General features: G+C 39.3%; 1 protein-coding gene across 4 annotated transcripts in view; it reads left to right on the top strand.

Annotated features, from left to right (window-relative positions):
• The first annotated feature begins 3,684 nt into the window (after positions 1 to 3,684).
• Positions 3,685 to 26,375, top strand: part of pou2f3 (POU class 2 homeobox 3) — a 36,949-nt gene continuing 14,258 nt past the window's right edge. The window contains exons 1-4 of one of the 4 annotated variants that reach the window (XM_031906323.1): positions 3,685 to 3,950; positions 15,424 to 15,501; positions 21,026 to 21,060; positions 25,629 to 25,730. In XM_031906323.1, the coding sequence (XP_031762183.1) occupies positions 3,686 to 3,950; positions 15,424 to 15,501; positions 21,026 to 21,060; positions 25,629 to 25,730 (480 nt within the window). In that variant the 5' untranslated portion in view covers position 3,685. Of the gene's footprint in view, positions 3,951 to 14,897; positions 15,031 to 15,423; positions 15,502 to 21,025; positions 21,061 to 25,628; positions 25,731 to 26,375 lie in introns of those variants that run through there. The other 3 variants (XM_031906324.1, XM_031906326.1, XM_031906325.1) reach the window with 3 other exon arrangements.

Below are 26,375 nucleotides of genomic sequence, written 5' to 3'. Positions count from 1 at the left end.
TTTAAGTTTTAACGCTACGAAAAAGGCGCGACTTTGCGCGCAAGTGTTAACGCTACGAAAAAATCGCGACTTTGCGCAACTTTCGTAATGGCTACGAAAAACTCGCGTTTTTACGCAAAAATCGTAAAGACGCCGAAAAACTCGCGTTTTTATGCAAAAATCGTAAAGACGCCGAAAAAAATCGCAAAAAATACGAAAAAGTCGCAAAATGTTCGTTTCCAATCGGAATTTTTCCAATTCGGATTCGAAATCGTGTCTTAGTAAATCAGCCCCTTGGTGTGAGTCCTTGGCGCAATGTAGCCGGCATAACATGAAGCTAGTCAGCCTAACGGATCAGTACTGTAGATTATCATCTATTTATTATAAAAACATTTGTGTAAGTATTATGGTCAAAGTACCACTCACCAAGGTAATAACAAAATATCTTTATTGTGTGGAGTTACAAATGATATGCAAAGTACAAACAGCTGTTAAACATACCCTTGAGAGCTCACAGGAGTAATCTGTACAATTAATGCATATAAAAATAATGTTAAGTATATGTGATATGTGTATATGTTTCATATATGTGTGTGCGTGCCTGGATGTGTGGCCATCTCTCAGGAAGAGAGACCTGTCTGTCCCTCAAGGGAAGAGAGAAGAGATGTGTCTGTCCCTCCTGGGAAGAGAGAGCAAGCGACTTGTGCCCAAGAATATATGCTGGGTGTCAGTTTGTCCCTACCCCATAAGTATCTATAAAAGGCAAGAACATATGTTAAAAGGCGTGCTCAGTCCTTTTCCCAAGCAGGGAAGGTATACATTTCATATGCTGTGGAATCATAATTCTGTGAAAATATCTTACAAGTACCATGCTTACATATAAAAGACAAAAGACACCATCATAAAAAAAATGAGTTGAGAGGTTAGGTCAGGGGTAGGGAACCTATGGCTCGGGAGCCAGATGTGGATCTTTTGATGGCTGCATCTGGCTCGCTGCCAAATCTTTGATTAAAAAAAAATAACGGGGGGGCGTGTCCTGCGCTCGGCAGATAGAAGACGTGTTCTAAAGCTTAGAACATGTCTTCTATCTGCCGAGCGCAGGCCACGCCCTCCTCCTCCGCATCGCATCCACATCCGGCATTCCTTGGCACCCACCCTACCTTGCCCCTGCGCTCGGCGGATAGAAGACGTGTTCTAAGCTTTAGAACACGTCTTCTATCCGCCGAACGCAGGCCACGCCCTCCTCTGCATCGCATCCACATCCGGCATCATTGGGACCCACCCTACCTTGCCCCTGCGCTCGGCGGATAGAAGACGTGTTCTAAGCTTTAGAACACGTCTTCTATCCGCCGAACGCAGGCCACGCCCTCCTCTGCATCGCATCCACATCCGGCATCATTGGGACCCACCCTACCTTGCCCCGAAGCATCCGCGGCCAAACATATTGTATGGCTGTCACGGAATTACATTTTAAAATATGTGGTGTCTATGGCTCTCTCAGCCAAAAAGGTTCCTGACCGATGGGTTAGTTACTACCCCTACAAGCCAGAGAGTGTAGAGAAATTAGCTTTTTCCAGGGGCAAAGAGTTAATTTAGGACTGGAGCAAGGGTGATAGGGATATTATAGATGCCAGGGGACAAAAATCTATTTAATTTCAGCTAGTGATTCAGCCTTTAAAACTGTATAGTACCTGTGGGAGTGGGATGAAATCTGCAGCAAAAGTTCAGAGCTGGTGAGGTTCTTAGATAAAGTTACAGCCTGCAGATTATTATCAGTATTCATTGCACTGCACTAAATTCAGTCTGTAATATCTCCCCGAGCCCTGTCTGCATCTGTGCCTTGATTGGTCAGTGTTACTGTCTGTTTAGAGAACTGTGCTCTGATTGAAAAAGCCACTAGAAGAAAGATCCTATCAGAGCATAACTGATTACAACAGAACTGGAGCTTGCAGGAGTGCATGAAGATTTCCACCAAGTTCTAGGTTCCAGAGCAAGGCAGAATTGAGTGAGTTTTCATTTTTTTCAAGGTGCCAAGCAGATTTGGTGAGGCTTAGCCCCCCCTAATCTTATTGAAAATCCACCTATGTGAACCTGTACTTTACACTTGCTATTATTCAGGTATTGGGCATAGTGTGCAATGGAAACCCTGGGCCTATGTGTGCTTTTGTTTTTAAGTTAACAAACTGCACTTCCTCAGCACCCATTGCCTATGTGATGCCCTGAAGTTTACCTTTTACAGACAGTGCAGGTATTGCAACTGCATTTTTACCAGATTTCCTGTAACTAGAAACAGGTGCAATTAGGCTTAAATAGAGGGAAATGCTTCATTTGGGGGCACAAAAAAGGCACATGGCTTCATTTTTTTGTCCTTATGGAGGCTCTGTGTGTTACATATAACATATATAAACTGATCTGCATTGGATTGGGACTATGTAATGCTGATAGAGGCCCCTCTGGTTCCGGTCCTCCTCTGTCTGAGAGCAAGCTTATGTTTCTATTCTACAGTTTGACAAAATGCAACAAAACCTGCCCTTACCCTTTATTTTCAGATTTTATTATCAGTCCATAAATATTGACTATATATGTGGTAGTTTTTAAAATACCTCCAGTAGAGGGCAGCAGTGTTTTTAATAATGGCTAATCATATCACTTGAACGTGTATCACCTACCACTCATTCTTATTTATAAAAAGTATTCAGCCTCATGTTTGTCCCAAGTAGTGATGAGCGAATCTGTTCCGTTTTGCTTCGCCTAAAAATTTGCGAATCTTTCAAAAGATCCGTGAAACGAAAAATTCGCAAAACGGCAAAATTGTTGTGTGGCAAAAAAAATTGTTGCCCGCGGCTATTATTTAGTCGTGCGGCTATTCTTTTGTCTCCCGCGGCTATTATTTCGTCACGCGGCTATTCTTTTGTCGCCCGCGGCTATTCTTTTGACACCCGCGACTATTCTTTTTTGACACCGGCGACAATTTTTGGATGTGTGGCGAATTTTTCCGCTGCAAATTTTTTCATTCGTTTTGCTAAACAAAACGCGGAAATTCGCCGCGAATCCATGCCTGGCGAAACATTTCGCCCATCACTAGTCCCAAGCAATTCCTTTCCCAGCTGTGCTAACTTCTTGTACCCCCAGAAAGCTATATTCCCCATATCCCCACCTCCTGTAAAGTAAACTTTTCTCATGATCCATTTTAATATACTGTACAACTATTTCAGAACATAAATTTGCTGACTTCTCACTCTTTCTTACCAAAACATCTGTCTAGAACAGGCCTTACTGGAGTTTGTGAACTACAACTCCCAAATCCCTCAGACATATGAAGGCTGAATCCCTGCACCAGTCAGATTCTGACTCCTATCTAGTGAATCTGTTTTGTGCTGTTTTATCTTATTATTATTTTATTTTCATTCTTTAACCTGCATATGGCATTTCAAATAAGAAAGCGAATGCTGAGTATGATAGTAAATTGAGGTATTTGCCAAGCTTCCCAGTGAGAAGATGCCTTTTTATAGTCATGTTACTTTGTTAGAGTGTCAGATACAAGTCTGACAGTTCAGTATATTTTCCATGAATTGGAACCACTTGCTTGGCAAGCAGAGGAAAGGATTAAACCACTTGTAGAGCTGGCAGGGATGGGAGTTACGGAGGTCTCCCAGTTGCCAGCTGCTGTCATCACTTCTTCCTTCTCTTCCTACTCAGTCAGTGTATGCAAATGGATGATTTGCATGGGCCCCCAGCCAGGAGCGCAGGATGTTGGCTTTTACCTGAGGGGTGTGGTGGCTTGGCTGAACTCGAAATCTCTCTGCCCTCCTTATGCCTGGACCCCCTCCCATTCTCACCACCTCTGTGCCACTCAGAGCAGACAGAACCAGCAGAGCACATAGAACCAGGAGAGCACATAGAACCAGAAGAGTACATACTGTATGTATCTTTGCCTTGCATGATGGTGAACCTGCAATACACCCACCCAGGTAGGCATTACTTCAGTTATTTATTGTAGTTAATTAGAAACACAGTACCAAAGCAGGACATTGCACTGTACATCTGCAACATGGCATGCTTTGTTCTGTTATCACTCGGGGTCTCCTGTCCCTGCTGAAACTTTCAGGCAACAAAGGTATATATACTGCCAGAATGTAGGTTCTGATGAATGAATCTTCTGAGCTTCTTGCATTGGGTGAGTGATAGTTGGATTTCCCAGCATTTGTCTCATCTGTAAAATACATATTTTTTTAGTGGTTTGCCTTTACTTTAACTTTCAGTTTGTTATAAAATGGCTGATTCTTAGCAAATTTGCAATTGCTTTTAATTTATTTCTTATAGTTTTTGAATTATTTGCCTTTTTCTTCTGAATTTTCAGCTTTCAAAAGGGGGTCACTGACCCCAGCAGCCAAAAACTATTACTCTGTGAGACTAAAATGTTATTGTTATTGCTACTTTTTCACTTCTCTTTCTATTCTACCACTCTCCTTTTCATATTCCAGTTTCTGATTCAAACCACTGCCTGGTTGCTTGGGCTATTACACCCCTAGCAACCAGATAGCTGCTAAAATTCCAAAATGCTGAGCTGCAGAAAATAAGTGCAAACCAAGTTGTCTTAGAATAACAAATTCTACATCATACTACAACTTAATTTGAAGTTTGAAAACCCTTTTAAGACTGGCAGAAAAGAAAACACATTAGGATTGATTCACGAAAGTGCGTTAAAACGAGCGCTATTTATAGCATGCGTTAAAAAATTTATTGCGTCTAATTTTTTGCGTCTTAACCCACAATTCAATAAAAGGATATTTGCGTTAATTTAAACGCGATGCTGTTTGTGTTATTTAAGTCGCAAAAACTATTTTTGTACAGTATTTGACGCAACGCGCGCTAATTAACACACGTGCGCTACTTATCACGCGCACGCCATATTAGCCATACACAGCATTACGGTCGTAAAACTACTTTTTTTGAAAATGCCCATTTCCCTGCAAACTGGAGGCTGCATCACTCTAGGGCCAACACATACTTGAATAAATCACACAGCAAAGTCCATATTGTGTTGCCAAAAGCTCATGAACTGTACTTTTCTATAATTACCGCCTGCCCCAAGTAGGTGTTAATTATTGCATAGAGTAATGCGATAGTTAGCGCGTCTAAGTGTTTGTGAATAATGCGTTAGTATTATTTCTGCATGCTAATTAACGCAATGCGGTAAAATTAACGCATGCGGTTGCGTGCTAATTAACACACACGATATGCGACTTAACGCATGCAATAATACTTTAGCGAATCACGTGTTTTTTTCGCATCAATTTTAACGCAAAAAAGAATACGATAACGCTTATTGCACTTTAGTAAATCAACCCTCTTGGGTGGCCAGGTTTGGTTGTGTTTACAGCATATTCTGATACATACAGCCAAATATGCAGATATGCAAGTCACTGCTATATATATATAATATATATATATATATACTGGAACAAGGACAGCACTTCAAGGATTTAAAGAATTGTGAGCAAAATGTAAATGCAAAAAAAAAGAAACCTTCATCTGGAGTGAAAAACAAACCATACATATATATTACAGATTAGGGATCTGGGATGCCAGTTTGGGAATGTTACAGCATTTATAATTAAAGATTTCTAGTATCAGGTTTCCCTGAAAAGACACTACAAGCGTTTCTTGGATAAGCATTATTCCTAATCTGTGTGACCGCTTCCAAAGTCTACATGTGCTTTATAGGAATGTTTTAGGGAACATCCAGAGATATATTTGCCACATGTATTACAATCCAACTCTCTGGGCCACAAGGCTTAATTGCACACCCAGTAATAATGGTAATCTAGACTAAACCCCTACATCATACACATCTGATATTTTATTGCCTGTTGAGTTAGAGCAGGGGTCCCCAACCTTTCTTACTTGTGAGCCACAGTCAAATGTAAAACGACTTGGAGAGCAACACAAGCACCATAAAAGTTCACAGAGGTGCAAATTAGGGCTAAGATTGGCTATTAGGCAGCCTCTATGCACCCTATCAGCTTACAGGAGGCTTTATTTGGTAGTAAATCTTGTTTTTATTCAACGAAAACTTGCCCCCAAGTGAGGAATTCAAAAATAACTACCTGGTTTGGGGGCACTGAGAGCAACATCCAAGGGGTTGGTGAGTAACATGTTGCTCCTGAGCCACTGGTTGGGGATCACTGAGTTAAAGCTTTGTTGCCAACCTGTGACCCTTCTTGTGTTGTTTAACTAAAATGTTGTGCATCCCTTGTATATTGCAGATGGGGGGCTGCTAATGGTTGATTATCCTTGACATAGGGGCTAAATTAGACACTACTCAACTTCCAATAATCTCCTATGTTAATTTATTAATTGCAAATGCTCTTATGCTAATAGATAACAGTATTGATGGTGTTGGGTAATTCTTAGGACACCCCATTCCTTCACCTTGTGCCTTTGGGGGGCATCTGTACATACCTTGCACTAGAGTCTTGCAGAAGTTTGTGTACCTGCAGAAAATGTGTGTATTGCACAGATAGGGCCATGGGTAAAGCATTTTGCACTTTTAGCTTCTCTGTCTCCCTCCTAGCCATCCACCCTTCCACCCCTCCTTGGATGGCAGCATTTCTATGATGTATTTCAAGGTGAGAAGTAGGTAACTGGTCAGGTTGTGAATAGAGTTGTTGAGTCAGATATTGAGTGGTCTCCTCTGGTATCCTAGAGTAACCAATCAGCTGGTAGCATTTGCTGGTCTGTTTACTTGCTATGGGCTACTAGAGTGAAAGCAAGCTTTGTGTCAGTTGTTGTATTATCCCCATTATATCTAACAGATAAATATTTCTGGTGTAAGGATGTGCTGTTTGGGCACAGAAGACTAGAAGTATGAGATGCAGGAGAGACACCATACTACGCTGTGGCACCTTAGTCAAACAGTTTATCACGCATGATATAAATAAAAACAATGTTAAATGTCATTTGCATCAGCCATTTGCTGGGCTACAGAAGGTATTCTGACTGTAGGAACAGTTCACCATGGAATAGTAGAGAAGATTTTAACACATTTAGAGAGTAGTTAGCATAGAGTTTGGAGACTTTATCATCAGAATAATGTGAAATATATGAGAAATGGGGTACTTTATATTGTAAAATAAAAGGATAACAAAAGTCATCTCACAGTTGTGATGATTTGTATAAAAACTTGGGTCACTTCTGCCAGGAGGCTGGAAAGCCCTCAGCCTCATTGTACTTATGGTCATTAAACTCTGAGATTACTTTTTATATATTCCTATTTTAAAATAGTGGATACATTATTTCTTCTAATACACAAGTTTCAATGAGTCATGTGACACACATTTACTAATGACATGATTCTATTTTTCTCTTTCCTATTGTCTTTAATATCAAAAAGTAGCACATCGCCTTTATATTCTGTTCATGCCCACTCTGATATTATCCTTATGTTTCATATTCAGGGCTGGGCAGAATATTATTCCTCAAATGCTGAGTAGCAACAAATTACCATTTTTTAAATTTGAGAAATTGCTTTCTTTGTAAAAAAAAAAAAAAGGGATTTTGTGTTAAAACGAAAAACTGGCTACATTCTATTATAGTCAATTTCTCGCAGCTTGTGACAGACATCCTAACCTCCTCTTTGATAGACAAACATACTGCATGTGTTTGCCAAAGCAAGGCAGGTCGCAAGATCCGGGCTTGCTGCCAGTTCCCACTGAGTGCTCTGCCTCCGGATGCGCTCAGGCCACACAACTCGCTTAAAGCAAACTGACAAGGATGGTACCACATGAGCAAAAGTCACACTGACATCCTAAGGAAGATTCTACAATATCTGTCTTTAGGAACCTGTCTACAGGCAAAAGGTTATGGGTGCAGTTTAATTACATAGGGTTGAAAAAAGACCAGTCTCCATCAAGTTCAATCCTTCCAAGTAAACCCAACACACACAAACCTACACTGAACTATCTATACACTCACATACATAAACCATATATACCAACATCAATACTAACTGTAGATTTCAGTATCACAATAGCCTTGGATATTCTGCTTGTTAAATAACTCATCCAGGTCCCTCTTAAAGGCATTAACAGAATCTGCCAACACAAGATCACTAGGAAGGGCATTCCACAACCTCACGGCCCTCATCATGAAAAACCACCTACACTGCTTCAAATTAAAGTTCTGTTCTTCTAATCCAGTGATTCCCAACTAGTGGCTCGCGGGCAACATGCTGCTCACTACCCCCTCTGATGATGCTCTCACTGGCCTTAAAGCAGGTCTCTGCACTCTCTCCAGCTCATTAATATCCTTCTTAAGGACTGGAGCCCAAAACTGCACCGCATACTCAAGGTGAGGCCTTACCAGGGACCTATAAAGAGGCAAAATTATGTTTTTATCCCTTGAGTCAATGCCCTTTTTTATGCAAAACAGCACTTTACAGGTAGTTCCAAATTATTGGGTTTATTCAATATTTAAATGATTTTTAGCAGACTTAAGTTATGGAAATCCAAATTACAGAAGATCCCTTATCTGGAAAACCCCAGGTCCCAAGCATTCTGGATAACAGGTCCCACACCTGTATTTGCTTTAGTAGCCACAGAATGACATTGCCTGGAATTAGACAATTTGTTATCTACAAAAACCCCTAGATCCTTCTCCATTAAGGATACCCCCAACACACTACCATTCAGTAGATACAGTGGCTTGCAAAAGTATTCGGCCCCCTTGAACTTTTCCACATTTTGTCACATTACAGCCACAAACATGAATCAATTTTATTGGAATTCCACGTGAAAGACCAATACAAAGTGGTGTACACGTGAGAAGTGGAACGAAAATCATACATGATTCCAAACATTTTTTACAAATAAATAACTGCAAAGTGGGGTGTGCGTAATTATTCAGCCCCCTTTGGTCTGAGTGCAGTCAGTTGCCCATAGACATTGCCTGATGAGTGCTAATGACTAAATAGAGTGCACCTGTGTGTAATCTAATGTCAGTACAAATACAGCTGCTCTGTGACGGCCTCAGAGGTTGTCTAAGAGAATATTGGGAGCAACAACACCATGAAGTCCAAAGAACACACCAGACAGGTCAGGGATAAAGTTATTGAGAAATTTAAAGCAGGCTTAGGCTACAAAAATATTTCCAAAGCCTTGAACATCCCACGGAGCACTGTTCAAGCGATCATTCAGAAATGGAAGGAGTATGGCACAACTGTAAACCTACCAAGACAAGGCCATCCACCTAAACTCACAGGCCGAACAAGGAGAGCGCTGATCAGAAATGCAGCCAAGAGGCCCATGGTGACTCTGGACGAGCTGCAGAGATCTACAGCTCAGGTGGGGGTATCTGTCCATAGGACAACTATTAGTCGTGCACTGCACAAAGTTGGCCTTTATGGAAGAGTGGCAAGAAGAAAGCCATTGTTAACAGAAAACCATAAGAAGTCCTGTTTGCAGTTTGCCACAAGCCATGTGGGGGACACAGCAAACATGTGGAAGAAGGTGCTCTGGTCAGATGAGACCAAAATGGAACTTTTTGGCCAAAATGCAAAACGCTATGTGTGGCAGAAAACTAACACTGCACATCACTCTGAACACACCATCCCCACTGTCAAATATGGTGGTGGCAGCATCATGCTCTGGGGGGGCTTCTCTTCAGCAGGGACAGGGAAGCTGGTCAGAGTTGATGGGAAGATGGATGGAGCCAAATACAGGGCAATCTTGGAAGAAAACCTCTTGGACTCTGCAAAAGACTTGAGACTGGGGCGAAGGTTCACCTTCCAGCAGGACAACGACCCTAAACATAAAGCCAGGGCAACAATGGAATGGTTTAAAACACAACATATCCATGTGTTAGAATGGCCCAGTCAAAGTCCAGATCTAAATCCAATCGAGAATCTGTGGCAAGATCTGAAAACTGCTGTTCACAAACGCTGTCCATCTAATCTGACTGAGCTGGAGCTGTTTTGCAAAGAAGAATGGGCAAGGATTTCAGTCTGTAGATGGGCAAAGCTGGTAGAGACATACCCTAAAAGACTGGCAGCTGTAATTGCAGCAAAAGGTGGTTCTACAAAGTATTGACTCAGGGGGCTGAATAATTACGCACACCCCACTTTGCAGTTATTTATTTGTAAAAAATGTTTAGAATCATGTCTGATTTTCGTTCCACTTCTCACGTGTACCCCACTTTGTATTGGTCTTTCACGTGGAATTCCAATAAAATTGATTCATGTTTGTGGCTGTAATGTGACAAAATGTGGAAAAGTTCAAGGGGGCCGAATACTTTTGCAAGCCACTGTAGTTTGCGTTTACATTATTTCTACCAAAGTGCATAACTTTGCACTTGTCAACAATGAAACTAATTTTCCAGTTTGCTGCCCAGTTTTCCAATTTTGTCAAATCACTCTGCAAAGCAGCAGCATCCGGCCTGGAACTTATAATTTTGCACAATTTAGTTTCATCAGCAAAAATAGAAACAGTACTGTCTATGCCCACCTCCAGGTCATTAATAAACAAGTTAAAAAGCAAAGGACCAAGGACTGACCCCTGCGGTACTCCACTAACCACACTGGTCCAATTAGGAAATGTTCCATTTACCACCACTCTTTGTAATCTATCCTTCAGTCAGTTCTCTATCCAATTACAAATAATATGTTCCAGGTCAATATTTCTCAATTTTATTAACATTCCGTGCGGTACTGTATCAAACGCTTTAGCAAAGTCCAAGTAGATGACATCCACTGCCATTCCAGCATTGAGGTTCCTTCTCACCTCCTCATAAAAGGCAATTAAATTAGTCTGGCAACATCTGTTACACATAAAACCATGCTAGTGGTTGTATTTATAGTTTATGTATGTGAGTGTATAGATTGGTAGGTGTGGGTTAGGTGTGCTGGGTTTACTTGGATGGGTTGAACTTGATGGACACTGGTCTTTTTTCAACCCTATGTAACTATATGCTGGCACAAACTTATAGTATTGTGATTTGCAATGTATTTAAGTACCCTATCCCTTGTTACTTTTTCCAGAAGCTTTACTACCACTGATGTCAGACTAACAGGCCTATAGTTTTCAGGCTGAGAAAAGGATCTTTTTTTGAATAACGGAACCACATTGGCTATTAGCCAGTCCCTTGGCACCATGTCAGACCTCAATGAATCCTGAAAAATTAAGTGAAGAGGTTTGGCATTCACAGAGCTAAACTCATTTAATACTCTGAAATGAATACCATCTGATCCTGGACCTTTGTTTACCTTTAAATGTTCAAGTCTCTTGTAAAGACAGATGAAAAAAAAGAGTTTGGTATTTCTGCTTTTTCCCTGTTCTCATCAATATAGTGACTGTATGATAAATGCTGTTATACTGGCAGTCTGCACATCTAAAATGTAGTGTTTTAGTTAGTTCCTTATAGAGCTGTCCCAAGCATTATCTCAATGTGACACAACAGCCTTAGTGAGGTCTGGTGACTTTAGAGTATAAAAATAATCTTGCTTTTTTAATGCATTGGAATATGGGGGAGTTTGTTTAAAAAATGTCTTCAAATTACATTTGTCAGCAATGGAAAAATAAGTAAGGCTCACATATAGAGAAGGGTTTTCATTTAAGGTTGAAAGGGGAAGAGCAATGTAAAACTGTCCCTCTCTACAGGTATCAAAGCTGATTTGTATAGCTTACCACCACTGTATTTGTTAAAGGGATAGCTTTGGTTATATATTAGGAGATGCAGATGTTACATGAAGTAAGGACAATTATGTTTTCAAGCTAGAATACAGCCTAGAATAAAGGGCAAAAAAGGGGTTACTAGTTTTTACAGCTGTTAGGAGGACCAAGGATATATTATTATTAGGGATGCACCGAATCCAGGATTAATTATCATAAATTAGCATAAGCCAATTAGCATTCGGAAGGGTTAAATGTTAGGGGGAAATTGTTTTTCACAGTGCACTGCATGCGCAGTATTTTTTAACTATTGATTTGGGTTGTTATTCTGTCTCATCTTTTGTGGAGGATTTGGTATTTAACAAAATAAAATAAATTGGGTTTGGCTCATCCCTACTGTATTTGTAGTCACCAAGCTATCAGTACAATTACCATTTAAAACTGTTGAAAAAAATTGAGCTTGATGAGGCTAATTTACTAACATAGGTATTCAAGTATCAAATAATCCACTAGGAAATCATGAGCACATTTTTCACATCTCACAATTTACTTTTGCATCCCGTGCTTTAAGGCCTATTATTAGCACTGTCAGCAATGGGATTTACATGGTGGTTGCCTGCAATGCATTATGGGTAACCAAAGTTAACATGGGGGGACATATATTAAAAATTGGATAATAGTCCTTGCTTACCATTTTTACTGATGCACTTATTGCTGTGTCTGACCTAGTGTTACTTTCTGGTGTTAAGGGAGACATATTGTATACAAACAAGAATGTGCCAGTGCATTATACTTTTCTAAATATAGAAGGATTGTGCTTTAAAAAGTATTGTTTTAGGCTGATTTATTAAATATGTCTGCAAAAACCCCACTAGTCTTGCCCATCTGCTCCACTTCCTGTTGCCTCCTTTTCCAGGCTGTGCAGGGGGGCCAGCGGCACTCGGCACACTGCACTGTAGCAGTAGCTTTGCTGACCTGATAGGGAACTGAAACCTGTCATTGCTTCCATGACTGCAGGGCTGTGATTGGCTATCCCCCTCCTACTGTGCTTCCGACAGGGACTATCGGGACACGCCCATCCCTTGTTTGAATCACAGACAGGGACCTGAGAGGATCTATAAGGAGCTGCAATAAAGTGGTATTTTTTTAAAGATAATATGAAACCAGCACCATATATAATCTATTATTGCCTACAAGATTAGAGGTTTTTTTTCCATTTATCCCATATGTCTCCTTTAATATCACTTCAAAACCAGGTTTTTAAGCTCAATGGAAATTCTTATTACTCTTTAGTGAAAGTGTTTCTGATGTTCTTACAGATGGGAATATACATGTTAGCAGTATATCAGAGAAAGTACATTACAGAGCTCTTAAAAGATATGTAAAGCCTACATTTGCCTACAATGTATATCAGTTGGGCATGTCTCCCCCACCCAAATGGCATCATTTGTACTGCATATATCCCCTCTGCTTGCCAGCACCATCACATTTTCCTAAAGCAAATAGCAGCTTTCACCTGGTGGCCATTTTCCCTCATACATTTAAATCTGCAAACAGCATACACACAGACACGTATTCAGCATACATTTAATCAAGATTGCAGGCTTACACAGGCACAACTGTCTATGATAAAAGTTCTGCTTTGTTTGAGCACTGTAGGTAAAGCTGAGCTCAGGAGAAACAAATTGAAGCAGACAGCTAGAGCTGAGTTTCTATGGGAACCAGCAATGCCTCTTGATCTCTTTACTGGCTGCTAGACTGGGGGGCGTGTTTAGTAATCTGAATTAGAACAACTGAGCATGCCCACAAGCCAACAGCCAAAGCAAATTCCTGAGGGTGAGTGGGTTACAGGAGGAGAAGGAAATCTAAGTGATTAAGGGGATGCTGCAGCCTTACTATTAACCTCTGGACAACCAGTGTGGCAGATATTGAAAGATTTCAAAGAGGCTGTTCACTGATTAAATTTTTGTGTGTGTGGTTTACATGTCCTTTAAGGTTCACTTTCTCAATTTAAGGATATTTAGTAGATAGCAAGGTAGGTGTAGTTTGGAGTGTGTGGATGAATTTGGATTTTGTGCTATAGTAGAGAAAAGTGTTGATGGCAGTTATTATTTAGACAAGTTTAGGGTTTACTAAATGTAAGGGTTCCATCTGTAATTCCTTGACACTAGTTCAGCAGAGGCTTTGTGTACTTTAGTGTGTGAGAGAGAAGAATCAATAGCTGAGTATATTTACAGATGGAACACTGTAAAAAGATGAATGCACTGTGTGCTGGGGGCTTGTTCCATAGAACTGAAGTCTGGCAAGCAACGTATTGGCAATTTGATGGCAGCTGCTTGTTTTCTGTCTTGCTATGTTAGGGCTCTGGCGCACGAGGAGATTTGTCGCCTGCGTTTTTTCCCCCCGGCGCTTTGGCGACAAGTCGCCTCGACAATACACACGAAGAGATTTCATGCGAGTTGAGCTCCAGGCGATCTGCTACCCATGGTACCACTCAACAGTTACCCCTCCCACTTGTTTACTCAAGTCGCTCAGAAAAGGGTCTGTGTGCGATTTGAAACAGCAGGCAACTTGAAGTAGCCTTGTATGTTTTGACGCTGGCGATTTCCATTGGTTTAGCATTGGCGTCTTGTCGCCAAATCGCTCTTTTAAAAATCGCCGGCGACAAATCTCCTTGAGTGCCAGAGCCCTTAAAGTCTTTTGAGGGCGATTGGAGGCAAAGTGATGGGTATAAGCAGTTGGACATTTATTAGATTATATTCTTAATGACCGATGCAGTTATTTTGTGGTGGGTGCAGGAAAGTTTTTTTATGTGCAAACATATTTTATTGGGTTTTGCTTTTTCACTTGGGGCTGATTTTAGCTTCCCCCAGTTTGATGTTTGTGTGTTGTGGTGCAGCAAACAAATTTTGTGATTTTTTAATTTTTTTATAGGGTATATACATTTTCCTATCTCAGTTGTATCCAGAGTAGTTTTCCTATATGTTGATTTACATTTTTTAAAAGGTGCATCACATAGTAACTTTTAGTTAGATTGTAGTTTAAACATTTTTGTACCATATGGAGCAGTTAAAATACCCTGTGCCCAACGCATTGTTATATTATGCAAATTCTCAGTGACAGCTCAAACGCAACTGGGTGCCTGAGGCCTATGCAAATCTAAGCTTTATCTGTTTGTATTACTTGCTTGTTAAGAGTTAAAACCCTCCTGGGGGGGGGGGGGGGTCAGTGTCATTTGTATAAAATATTCCTTCTCTGCAACTGATTCCTGTCTTGTGCTACTCACCTGTGAGGAAGACTTTGGAGACTGTCAACAGGCACATATCAGCAACTTTCTGCCCAGCTCCCAGAATAAAGCATAGAGACGGTTACAGCAATAGTGCAGGTGAGAAGTGATGGGTTGTGTTAGTAACAGCAGGCAATGCAGATGTGGCAACTAGAAATAAATGAAATAAAGGGCAGAAAACTAGTTCTGTGAGACACGATGGGCTGTTAGACTTTGTTTTGGGAAAACTTAGCAGCTCTTCGTTCCAAAAAAATGTTTTGTGAGACCTATGGAGACAGTTCTTGAGATTACTAAGAAGAATTATGTGTAGACCAACAAACTAGACAAGATTATAACTTGGAGCCAGTCACCTCCCATCTGATGAATATGATAATTCTATGTGTGTTTAGAAATTTGAAAGTCGAATTAATTTTATTGTAATGTCATGTTGTTTTGCTAGAGCTTCTTAATGTCTATGGAAAACTCTTATTAAAATCAGTTTTTTATTCTAAGTTCCGTCACATATTAACATGAGCCGGGAACCAGATTCCACAGTGGAGCAGCAACATGGAAGCGGAAACCTGGAGAACGGTAAGGAGAAAGAATTCGTAGATGGTTCTAGGATGCAAGAGGGCTAAAGTTTTACATTAACAGAACCCAAGAAATACAACAGCTTGCATTTTTTAACTGATCAGCTGTGTCTTTTTTTCCAAAAAATATCAAAAACCTTAGGAATGTATCTTTAAAACATTTGTGGCTGGCTGAGAATGCTAAACATATTAAGAGGCATAACTCTGGATAATTCTAGCCAGAAACAAAAGCAGCAAATAAGCAGAAAAAGAGAGATTTCTGTTAATAGATGTTTTTCACTGTGCCTTCTATCTGTACATTCAGGGAGTGAATTTGCAAGTTATAGCTCTTTAGTCATTGTTGAACTACAGCTTTCCAAATCACCTAGTCGCTAATCTCTACGGAGTCATTTATCTATCTTTGTGAGCTCTGCAACATGTCACTGTTGTACTGTTAAAGAGTACAATGAAATCCTTTGCTGGGAGTTCTGAGCATCCTGGATAACAGGTTTCTGGATAACAGATCCTCCTTGCTGGGAAGCGCAGTTAAAACATTTCTGGAGATCCATACCTGGCACAGTTCCTTTATATGACTAAATAAAATTGCAACAGCCACTAATGAGCGCAATGCTCACTCTTCATATCTCCTTGTTACATGATCACTACATTCTGTTAGTAGAGGAAATAATAGCCACACCTTGTGACATAAATTAGCATTTGTATAGAAACCGCTGGCATATTTTCTGGTCATCTGTTCAGTTCATGCATTTGCAGCATGTAAACAGACAGTGTATTTACCAAACTGGAATGGACTTGGGTATATTGTATCCACACTCTGGGGCCAATGTTCTCAAATGAATTGTTCTACATATATGTGCAGAGACAACTACAGTTTTTTTACTTAGAGCTACAATCTGGCACAAGCGCAATTCTTTAAACAGTCCCTCTGTTTATTACTTATCAACTTTTTTGGTCAGTTGTTTGAAAGGAAAGGTCTGGTTGGTTACTATGTGTTATTAGACAAATCATTTAAATGTTTCTCTATTCATTACATTACCAATTTAGATTTGAAATAGCCATGCCACATTGTGGATCCATACTAGTCAGGGTCTAGGCTAGAATCTAAGTATTAGGACCATGGCAATTGGAGTGTGTTTTTCCAGCCAATATTTTTCAGCTGTAAAACTTATGATGATTTATTTGAATGGTATGGAACATGTTCCTTTTCTGGCACGAAAGTGTGAAACAGATTTAATTCAAATAAATGATAGGCTCACTTTCAGGTTCTCCACCAGCAGAAAAACACCAGAAAATATGTCCTATGTGCAAGGTGCCTTAGTGCCCTGTTCCCTCTGAATAGCAGCAAACTATACTTTCAGGATTAATGCCATTGAGCAGAACTCATTGAGAGCTCATTACTAATATATAACTTGCACAAATAAAAAAGGGTTACTAAATACTAATGTTACCACAGGGATGCCCAATTTAAGGTAATGGGATACCTTTGTGATATGCAACGTTCAAGATTTCAGGAGCCTCACATTTTGATCAATCAGATTTGCTGTATGTTTGAGATACAATACTGCAGCACAATTAATTTAACTTTTCTAGTATTGCCATTGTTTTAATGCTCTTTCATTAACTTCTCACTAATGTGTTATTCATTGTACTGTTGTAGTCTATAAGCCATCTATATGTGAGAGGAACAGCCTTCTGCTGCTTCCAAGATACCCCAACTGTACATTGTTCCTCAGATAGGAAAAGAGGTCACCTCATTCTGCAATGTATTATGGTGTCTAAAAGAAGCAGGACCATAAGTAGAACCATTAAAACAAAATAAAATTCTGATTAGTTGCTCCTGGGAAGCATAAATGGGGGGGGGGGGGGGGGAGGATAAAACTTTAAACTTAAATGAAAAAAAAAGGCAAATAATAGAAAATAAAAAGCAGTGGTGACTAATCTCCCCATCTGTCTCTGCCCTTATATGGGACTAGGAGAAACAATGATGACAGAATCCCTTTAAGTAGTGACACATTTTCTGGTGGGTAGGCTTTCATTATTATCTTCCCACCACTCTCAGCCTGCCTTGCCCTTGGGAAAATAGAAATGATTACAAAATGCTACATTATAAAAAGCCCAATTAGGGGATAGTTGATATATGCAGTATTACTGGAAGCAATCAACCCTAGAGAACCAAACTCTTCATAGACCTTTAGTACATTTAAAGGGAATTTCCAACCAAATTTATTTGCGTAATAAAAGAAAATTTTATTCTAAGAACCTCTTCAATCTACATTAATTATAACAATTTTTAGCGGTTTTAAAAGTCATGTTAAATGCAATTGCCATAGAAAGAATTGGTCGTCTGGCTGTTTATTTTGTGTGCTTTGCTGGCTCTGACTCCTAAACAATATATAGGTATAGGATCTGTTATCCAGAATGCTTGGGACCTTGGGTTTTTTGGATAAGGGTTATTTCATACCTTAATTTTCCTCCAATAAGGATTATTATATATTAGCTAGGATCAAGTGCAAAGTTATTACAGAGAAAATAAGAAAGAAAGAATTATTTGATGGGAGTCTGTGGGAGATGGCCTTCCTGTAATTCCGGGCTTTCTGGAAAACAGGTTTTCGGACAACAGATCCCATACCTGTAGTAAAATTGAGCTGGAACTGGAAGTAACTGAACCTTGTTGAAAGCACAGACTTGCAATGTAGACCACTGAAACAATTTCAATCTATCTATCCGGGTATCCATGTATTTTAGCACTGATGTTACTTGTCAGCATGCAAAGGTAGAAAAGAGCAGGTGATTGTCATGCCATGAATACAGGTGTAACAGACGCCTCTCCCCTTTCTTACCCCTTTCTTTATGAAGGGGGTATAATGGGCCTCATTTGAATTTCAAACAAACTCTTTAGCTTGGTCATAAAAACTGTGAGGCTCAGTTATGGAAATGTGTCCCTCCTGCCCAGGCAACAGTATGGAAATGAAAAGGTTATGCAAATAAGCCCAAAGCAGCTTTCTGAGGAGATACCACTGTGTTGGGGATCAGTATCTGTATAATATGTATCCTTCTGTGCTTCTGTACTATTTACATTTAGACACACTCAGTTTTCTTGTACATTAGGGGGCCTATTTATTATGCTGAGTAAAAAAAAGGGGCAACAAAATTCGCCACACATCACCAGGTTTCAGTGTGTAAAAAAAAAAAAATTTAATTTTTTTACATGTTTTTTTCATCTACTGGAACTTACATAAAATAATCTTTGGATTCTGGCAAATGCCAGAGGGGCTGCAGTATATAAATAAATAACATTTTAATATTCTGTCCAATTCATTTCAAAAGAGAAATTACATTACCATTCTGCAATAATGGAATATCAATACGTTATATATTTATATATTGTAGGTATGGAACCTGTTATCCAGAATGTTTGGGACCTGAAGGTTTCCAGATTAGGGGTCTTTCTATAATTTGGATCTCCATACCTCAAGTCTACTAAAAGTCATTTAAAAATTAATTAAACCCAGTAGGATTGTTTTGCCCCCAAGAAGGATTAATTAAATTTTGGTTGGGATCAAGTCAAGGTACAGTTTTATTATTACAGGAAGAAAGGAAATCATTTTTAAAAAATAGAATTATTTGCTTAAAATGCAGTCTATGGGAGATGGCCTTCTACTAATTTGGAGCTTTCTGGATAACGGGTTTCCAGATAACAGATTCCATACCTGTATTATTTTTACATAGTTACATTGGGTTGAAAAAGACCAAAGACCATCAAGTTCAACCCTTCCAAGTAAACCCAGCACACACAAACCTATACTGACCTATCTATACACTCACATACATAAACTATATATACCAACATCAATACTAACTGTAGATATTAGTATCACAATAGCCTTGGATACTATGCTTGTTGAATAACTCATCCAGGCCCCTCTTATAGGGACAGAATCTGCCATCACAACATCACTAGGAAGGGCAACCCCCCAACCTCACTGCCCTCACCGTGAAACACCACCTACACTATGGTGATTGATCACCATAGCAAACTACCAAATTGCCTAGAAGATAATACAGGTACAGGTATAGGACCCATTATCCAGAATGCTTGGGCCCAATGGTATTCTGGATAGGGGATCTTTCCGTAATTTGGATCTCCATACCTTAAAGGAAATGTAACACTACATTTTTTTAAGTAAAAAAGCTATTCTACCCTGCCCCAATAACTGCCCTATCCTGCAAACCACTTAGTATTTTAAATGCTTTAATAGAAAATACCTGTTAAAACTTGGCTTCCTGTCAATTGAAGTACAGAGATATGGCAAAGGAAGGAGCTGCATCCGCTATGCAACGATCGATTGATCGAGCCTAGCCTGACTCCTTCCTATACAGAAAGAAGGCTAGGCTCGATCAATCGATTGTCGCATAGTGATTGCTGCTCCTTCCTTCGCCGTATCGCCGTACTTCAATTGACAGGAAGCCAAGTTTTAGCAGGTATTTTCTATTAAAGCATTTAAAATACTAAGTGGTTTTCAGGATAGGGCAGTTATTGGGGCAGGGTAGAATAGCTTTTTTACTTAAAAAATTGTAGTGTTTCTTTTCCTTTAAGTCTACTAAAAGAATCAATAAAACCCAGTAGGATTATTTTGCATCCAGTAAGGATTAATTATATCTTAGTTGAGATCAAATACAAAGCACAGGCTTTCCGTAATTTGGAGCTTTCTGTATATCGGGTTTCTTGATAGATTCAGATCTCATACCTGTTATAACAAAAGACAGACCTGTCATTAACATAAGCAGATACCAAACTGTACAGGGCATTCCATTATTATTGTTTATTAATAGGTGTTATTTGTTTTTGATTGTGCATCTTGAGATATAAATGATTTATTAGTGAGCTTCTTCAAACCAACCTAACTTCTTCAATGCAAATGCAAACTACCTCATTCACAGTTATAGGTGCAACCGGCATAGTGAATGGCATTTAAATGTGCACAGACTTGCATATGTTTTTGTGCTTTGGTAAATGAGGCCCTATTTGTGAAGCAGATTTACTAAACATCCCTATGTTTTAGTGAATTTTATAATGCATGTCCCCTCTAAAATTAAGACTAACATCAGAGTTTACTCTACAGTAATCCAGCCTACTTCTTAAAGCACCTGACTATAATCCCAGACAGCAGGGAAAGATATAAACAAGCTGATTTGTATGCACAGGGAATACACATGTGATGGAATGGCTGTAGCTAAGCAAAGTAAATGAGACAACCTAACAGACATGTAAATTTACACTGTCATAAATTAAAGACACAGAATGCTGGGATAGTTCTACATAAGCATGCACAATCAGTACACTCAAATGCATAACCAAGTTGCCACACAACTGCCATTCACCTATGTGACCTGAAAGACCCTAATGGTCCGTGTGTAATCAGGATATGTCCTCGCTTTATCTGTTGTGTGGGAGTCAGATTTGTGCACTGATGTTTTGGGGCAATTCTCTTTGATACTGAGAGATGTTTCGGTTTTGCTTTCAGACACTGAACGAGACACCCTGGACTTTGGCAAACAGGTAAGAGACAGATAAGACCACTGGTTGTACAGCTCTGTAAAAACACTGCACATTTTGTTCATTGACATGATCAGACCAAGCCAAGAAACATTTAGGCTAACAGCACACAGGGAAATTTGTTGCCTGCAGTAGCCCAGATTTAACTGTGGCAACAAATCCTCTTGTGCCATTAGCCTTAAAGGCAAACTGTCATGGTTAAAAACAAGATTTCAAAGTTATTATTACATAATCATTTTTTCATACAGTTTCTGAAATAGAAACGATTTATTGTGTTATATAGTGTTCTTCCCTTATCTTTTTTCCTGCTGCAAACAACTAAATCATGCTGTCTGCCTGTTGGGCATCCTGATTGCAAATTTCTGCTGGAATCTGTCTCACATGCCATGAGTAAGTTGTTTGCAGCTTGAGAAAAGGTTGAACAACAACAAAAAAACAGTACTGACTGTTGTTAGAACAGCTCCCCTTTCGGGCTAGTGACATCCATGCTCATTTACTGACTGAGGGGGTAATGTAATAAAAAAAAGTCTAAAGTTTGCTACTTGTCTAATTAGCCACAGCAACTTGTCAGTTAGTTGTTGCGGGTTACTAGATGTGGGCAAAGGTTAGACTTTTTTTGACCCCATACAAAAAAGAATATGGAACCCTTGGCCAGTCTGAAGGCTACATATATAACCTTTAGGGCCGAATGTGGCCTGGAGTCATGCAGACCACTATGTAGTCATGCAGACACTATACACTTATGCAAACAGCTACGGATCATCTTATAAAATGTTTATGAAGGGGTTTATTTAACCAAGATGGTAATAAGGCATTAAGCAAACCAGTATGGATATCATAAAACCCAATTGTCTCAGCAATACCAGGGTTAATAATCATGTGTCAAATAAAGGCTTATATATATGATAATTATGGGGAAGCAAGCCTGATATTTATAAATACTTAGTAACTACCATTTTGGTATTGCTTTGCCTGAACTGCTCCTCTTTCTGTATTTCCTGTTGCATTCCAGTACTTATTCTCTATTCTCCTCACGTCCCTCGGACCTGTGTACCACTCGGCTCTAATACTGAGCATGCCCTTTGTGTAAGGTTTTCTTTGTGTTAATTAACCCTGCCCTTTCACACTATTTCTAACTTTCTTCTTAAAGGGATAATGTTATGATTTTTATGGTATTCTTTTTATTTCTAAATTACATTGTTTACTTAGAAAATAATTCACTCTACCATTTAAAATTCTATTATTGAACCAACACAAGGACTAGCCCCATGTGAAATATAACAATAAATGTCAAAAGTAAATATTAAAAAAATCTGTATTTTTGAAAAACAGATTTTAATGCAGGATTCTGCTGGAGAAGCTCTATTAAAGAAAAACTATACCCCCAGAAAGAATACTTAACCAACAGATAGTTTCTATTATGTTAAGTGACCTATTAAAGAATCTGCAATATACTGTATATATATATATATATATAAGCCTTGCTGACTCCTCTCAGCTCTCATCCGCCTGGTCACGACTCCCTCTGCTCCTTGCAGCGACAGGAGGCACCCCAGTTCCTCTGGGAGTTCCTGACACAGGCAGGCAGCCTTCCTGCCCTGTGCCCCGCTCTGAGAGTGACTTTCTGAGTCAAGAATCAACCTCCAGCTCCCTACAGCTGGCCAACTGAAAATGTTGTGGAGTACGGAATGGAGGACCTAACCAATTAACCCTCCATTTACTCCAGGGACCTATTCATTTGTCTTTTCCTAAGCCAGTAACATAAACACAGCATTACCTGCTGTAAAACCAGGCATTTTACCTGGTGCTACTTGTATCCCACTTTCAACACTGGTGGAAAACACACCAAACACTGATCTTTTCCATTGCACCTCTCACAATATATATCATTAAATATTGTCCTTTTACATCCTTACCCTTGACCTACCATTTAGTGATGGGCTGTGTGCTCCCTCAGAGATCACATTACCAGAAATAATGCAGCTCTACTGTAACAGGAAGAGCTGTGGAAGCAAAAGGCAGAACTCTGTCTATTAATTGGCTGATGCGGCCTAGTATGTATGTATGCCTTGGCTTGCTTGTGTGCATTGTGAATCCCAGGAGGCGGCCCTTAATTCTTAAAATGGCAAGTTTCTATTCAGGAGTACCCAATAGCACATACTACTAAAAAGTATATTTTTATGAAAATGGTTTATTTAGATAAAGCAGGGTTTTACATATGAGCTTGTTTATGCAATATATTTTTACAGAGAACAACATTGTTTGGGGGTATAGTTTTCCTTTAACTGATGCGTTTTGAAAAAAAACATGTTTTCTCATGGAAACGCGTCAGGCACCCTGTTTTTAAGATGCGAATAAAGGTTGTAAGCTTTTAACAACTCATGGTTATCCGGTGTGCGTTAAGCTGTAGATGATTGGAATTGGATCAGTTCCCTTGGGCTATGGGTCCGGGGCTTGAAGCACCCGGACCACACATCGAGTGGTGAGTTTCCTATAAGCTGTTGCTGATCTTTTGTGCACACGTGTAGTGAGGAGCCCGGGGTTTGGACACCCAGGCTAATTTATTATCTAGGTATTGTGTTTGCAGCAATACTTGCTCTTTAACTTTACCCGCCACAGTTTTCAATAATATCCACTTGAATGTAATGTTAACGAATATATAACTTCCTTTTTCTTTTTTGTTTGGTTTATTGTTTGTTTACTCATGGGAATAAGTTTTAACAAGCCAGGTGTTTTCCATTATCATTCTCATAGATAGTAAGACTCAGTATAGCTTACATAATGAGCAAAGAAAATGATATAAAGATACATTTTTCAAGGTATGCATGAAAATAAATAGGGTGATTAAATACCTTATGGCCTTTTACTCTGAGGGTATTTGTAATTGTGGCTGTATTTATAACATGGTACCATGAACAGGTAACATATTTGCTGTCACGGATTAATAAGTCAAATAATATGCTCTGCAGCATTAATGGAGGATACAAGGGGTAGTACATGTCCATATGGCTACATAAATATACTATAGGTCACATGCACTGCAAAATAATAGTGGCATAAGATTAGTTAAATAAGTTGTATCTCATTTATAATTAGGTTAGCATCTGCTATGAAAATATTAGGATTCTGTGTAATAAATATACAACCAGTATAACTGGAACTATCTTTTTACATCTAGTCTTTGAACATGCGTATCTACAAAGTAAATTTAACCCTCCCTATATTTGTTCCCCCAAGCAATTTCACAGTAATTTCTCAGACAGGATAGGACCCATGTTGGTGAACTGCCTACCCTTAAGGGATCACTCCTCCTCTCTGTTTCCTTATAACTGAAGTTTCGGGAGAGCAAGAGAGCCAAGAAAACCAGAAATACTGCTGTTAACATTAAATATTTTGTTTGTAGGTCTTTATTTTTCCTTTCCTTAATTCAGACAAATTCTGCATTTCTCCAAACTGCACACAGATGCAGAGTGGTATATTGCTATGGGATCCTGCATAGTGGGAGTTCCACTGACAAAACAGCCATACAGGCCATCAGTCTGATAATATCCAACTGTTTCAAAGCAAAACAGTGAACAAATATGTGTAAAATAGGATGGCATGATTTTTGAAACACCTGCCTCAGTAAGGTGGTTATTTGGATAGTCCCAGACAAATCGGGATGATGCTACCAGTCCAAAGATACGTTTAAGAAGAAGAATCACAAACTAGCCTACTTTCTGAATTTCTGCTCATAGCAGGCAGGTCAGGAGTTTGGGAGCACAGCAGCCAACTGACTGCACCAATTCTATCTATTACTTGACCCAGTTAAAGATATAAGAGTAGAGTACTAGCCTTATATTGGTCTGCTTGTCTTTGGTTAAAACTTGCTTTAATTTGCCTGAAAACAGAATAATGCAAATTATACAAATAAACTTTTATGAAGCTTTATATAGACTGGCAATACTCCCTTTATAACAAGACAAGGGCTTATGCACAAGAAAAAAGTGGCCTAACAAGCAGAGAGTGAATGTCATTGTGTGGCCCAGTCTAATTCTTGGTTCATTTGTAAAAGAACTTAAATACTGATGCCATCTATTGCAAGTGAAAGTTGCCAGAGGTATGTCCATATAGGCAAACTATAACACTAAAAATTCAACACAAGAAGCCAAAAGCATTGCACACAATAATTTATGAATAGTTTTATTTGCCAGAATCCCAGCATCCATATGAGTGCTAGAGGAATTAAAGTGGTGAATCTGTAGCGACACGACCTGCCTCATCATTTAATTTTCAGTCTTTTATAGCTGCTGGTGTAGAATAAAAGACCAGACCAACTATTTTTATTCTACAACCAGGTGTCTTTCCCTTAGTGGAATGCACTATACCACCTTATGTAGGCACTTACTCTGTCGTGGAAACATATCATGCAGGTATCCCTCCCTTTAAGATTAAGGCATCCAGTGCTGAGATCTATCTTTCTCTCACTGGAGGTAAGCAAAAGACACACTCAATTTGCAATTCTCCACTAGGGACTATATACACACCCCTATATAAAGGCTCAAAGAATAACAATTTGCCTTTTATTCTAGATCAAGACTGAAGATTTTAGTGAGGCACTACAGTCAGGAATTCCTCATCGGCCATGTCACCTGTCCCAAGGATCCATGATAGGCGGAGGACAGATGTCTGGGGTAAGCAATAGACCCTTATTCAGTGGTATGGGAACTACAGGTCTGATCTAAGAAATGCAAGTAGCAGTAATCTACTTGTGAAAAATATGTGTAGCATAACATGGAGACTAACTCTTATTCACAAATGGTTATTGTGTTAATTCAGAAGAAGACATTGAGTTATCCAAACAACCTGGAAGTATTAATCATAAGAACTGAATTCCAGTGAGAGTGTTTCTCACTCCTCCATGCCTGCATGTCCAACAGTTAATTCCATTTTCCAGAGAATCATTTAATAGGTTTATTAGCCTACAAAGAAATGGATGTGTTCCAAGCTTCTGGTTCCCTCTCCCTTCCATTCTTGTATATGCTGTGCAGGTGGTAGCAGAAATCAAGTCACAGCCCGTACCATCTGCACTCATGCCTGTGGTAAGAAATGGGGGGGGAGCAATTTTTGCATTGAGAGCGAGATGAATCATTTACTCATCTAAAAACATAATTTTGTTGTGTATAGTAGCTGTTGTTTTTGGCTGATGTTTTTAAACATTAAATCCATTTTAACGATGAAAAAAAAAAAATGTTGCAGTTCCATTTATAAACTTTTAAGTCATTAACTTTTTAAAATGAAGTTGCTTAGAATCATCTTAATTATTTGAATGGGAACTT

Source organism: Xenopus tropicalis, chromosome 7 (assembly GCF_000004195.4).
Source record: "Xenopus tropicalis strain Nigerian chromosome 7, UCB_Xtro_10.0, whole genome shotgun sequence".
In the NCBI taxonomy this organism is placed as follows: domain Eukaryota; kingdom Metazoa; phylum Chordata; class Amphibia; order Anura; family Pipidae; genus Xenopus; species Xenopus tropicalis.
Note: the sequence above shows the minus strand (reverse complement) of the source record. Positions and strands in the feature narration are given on the sequence as shown.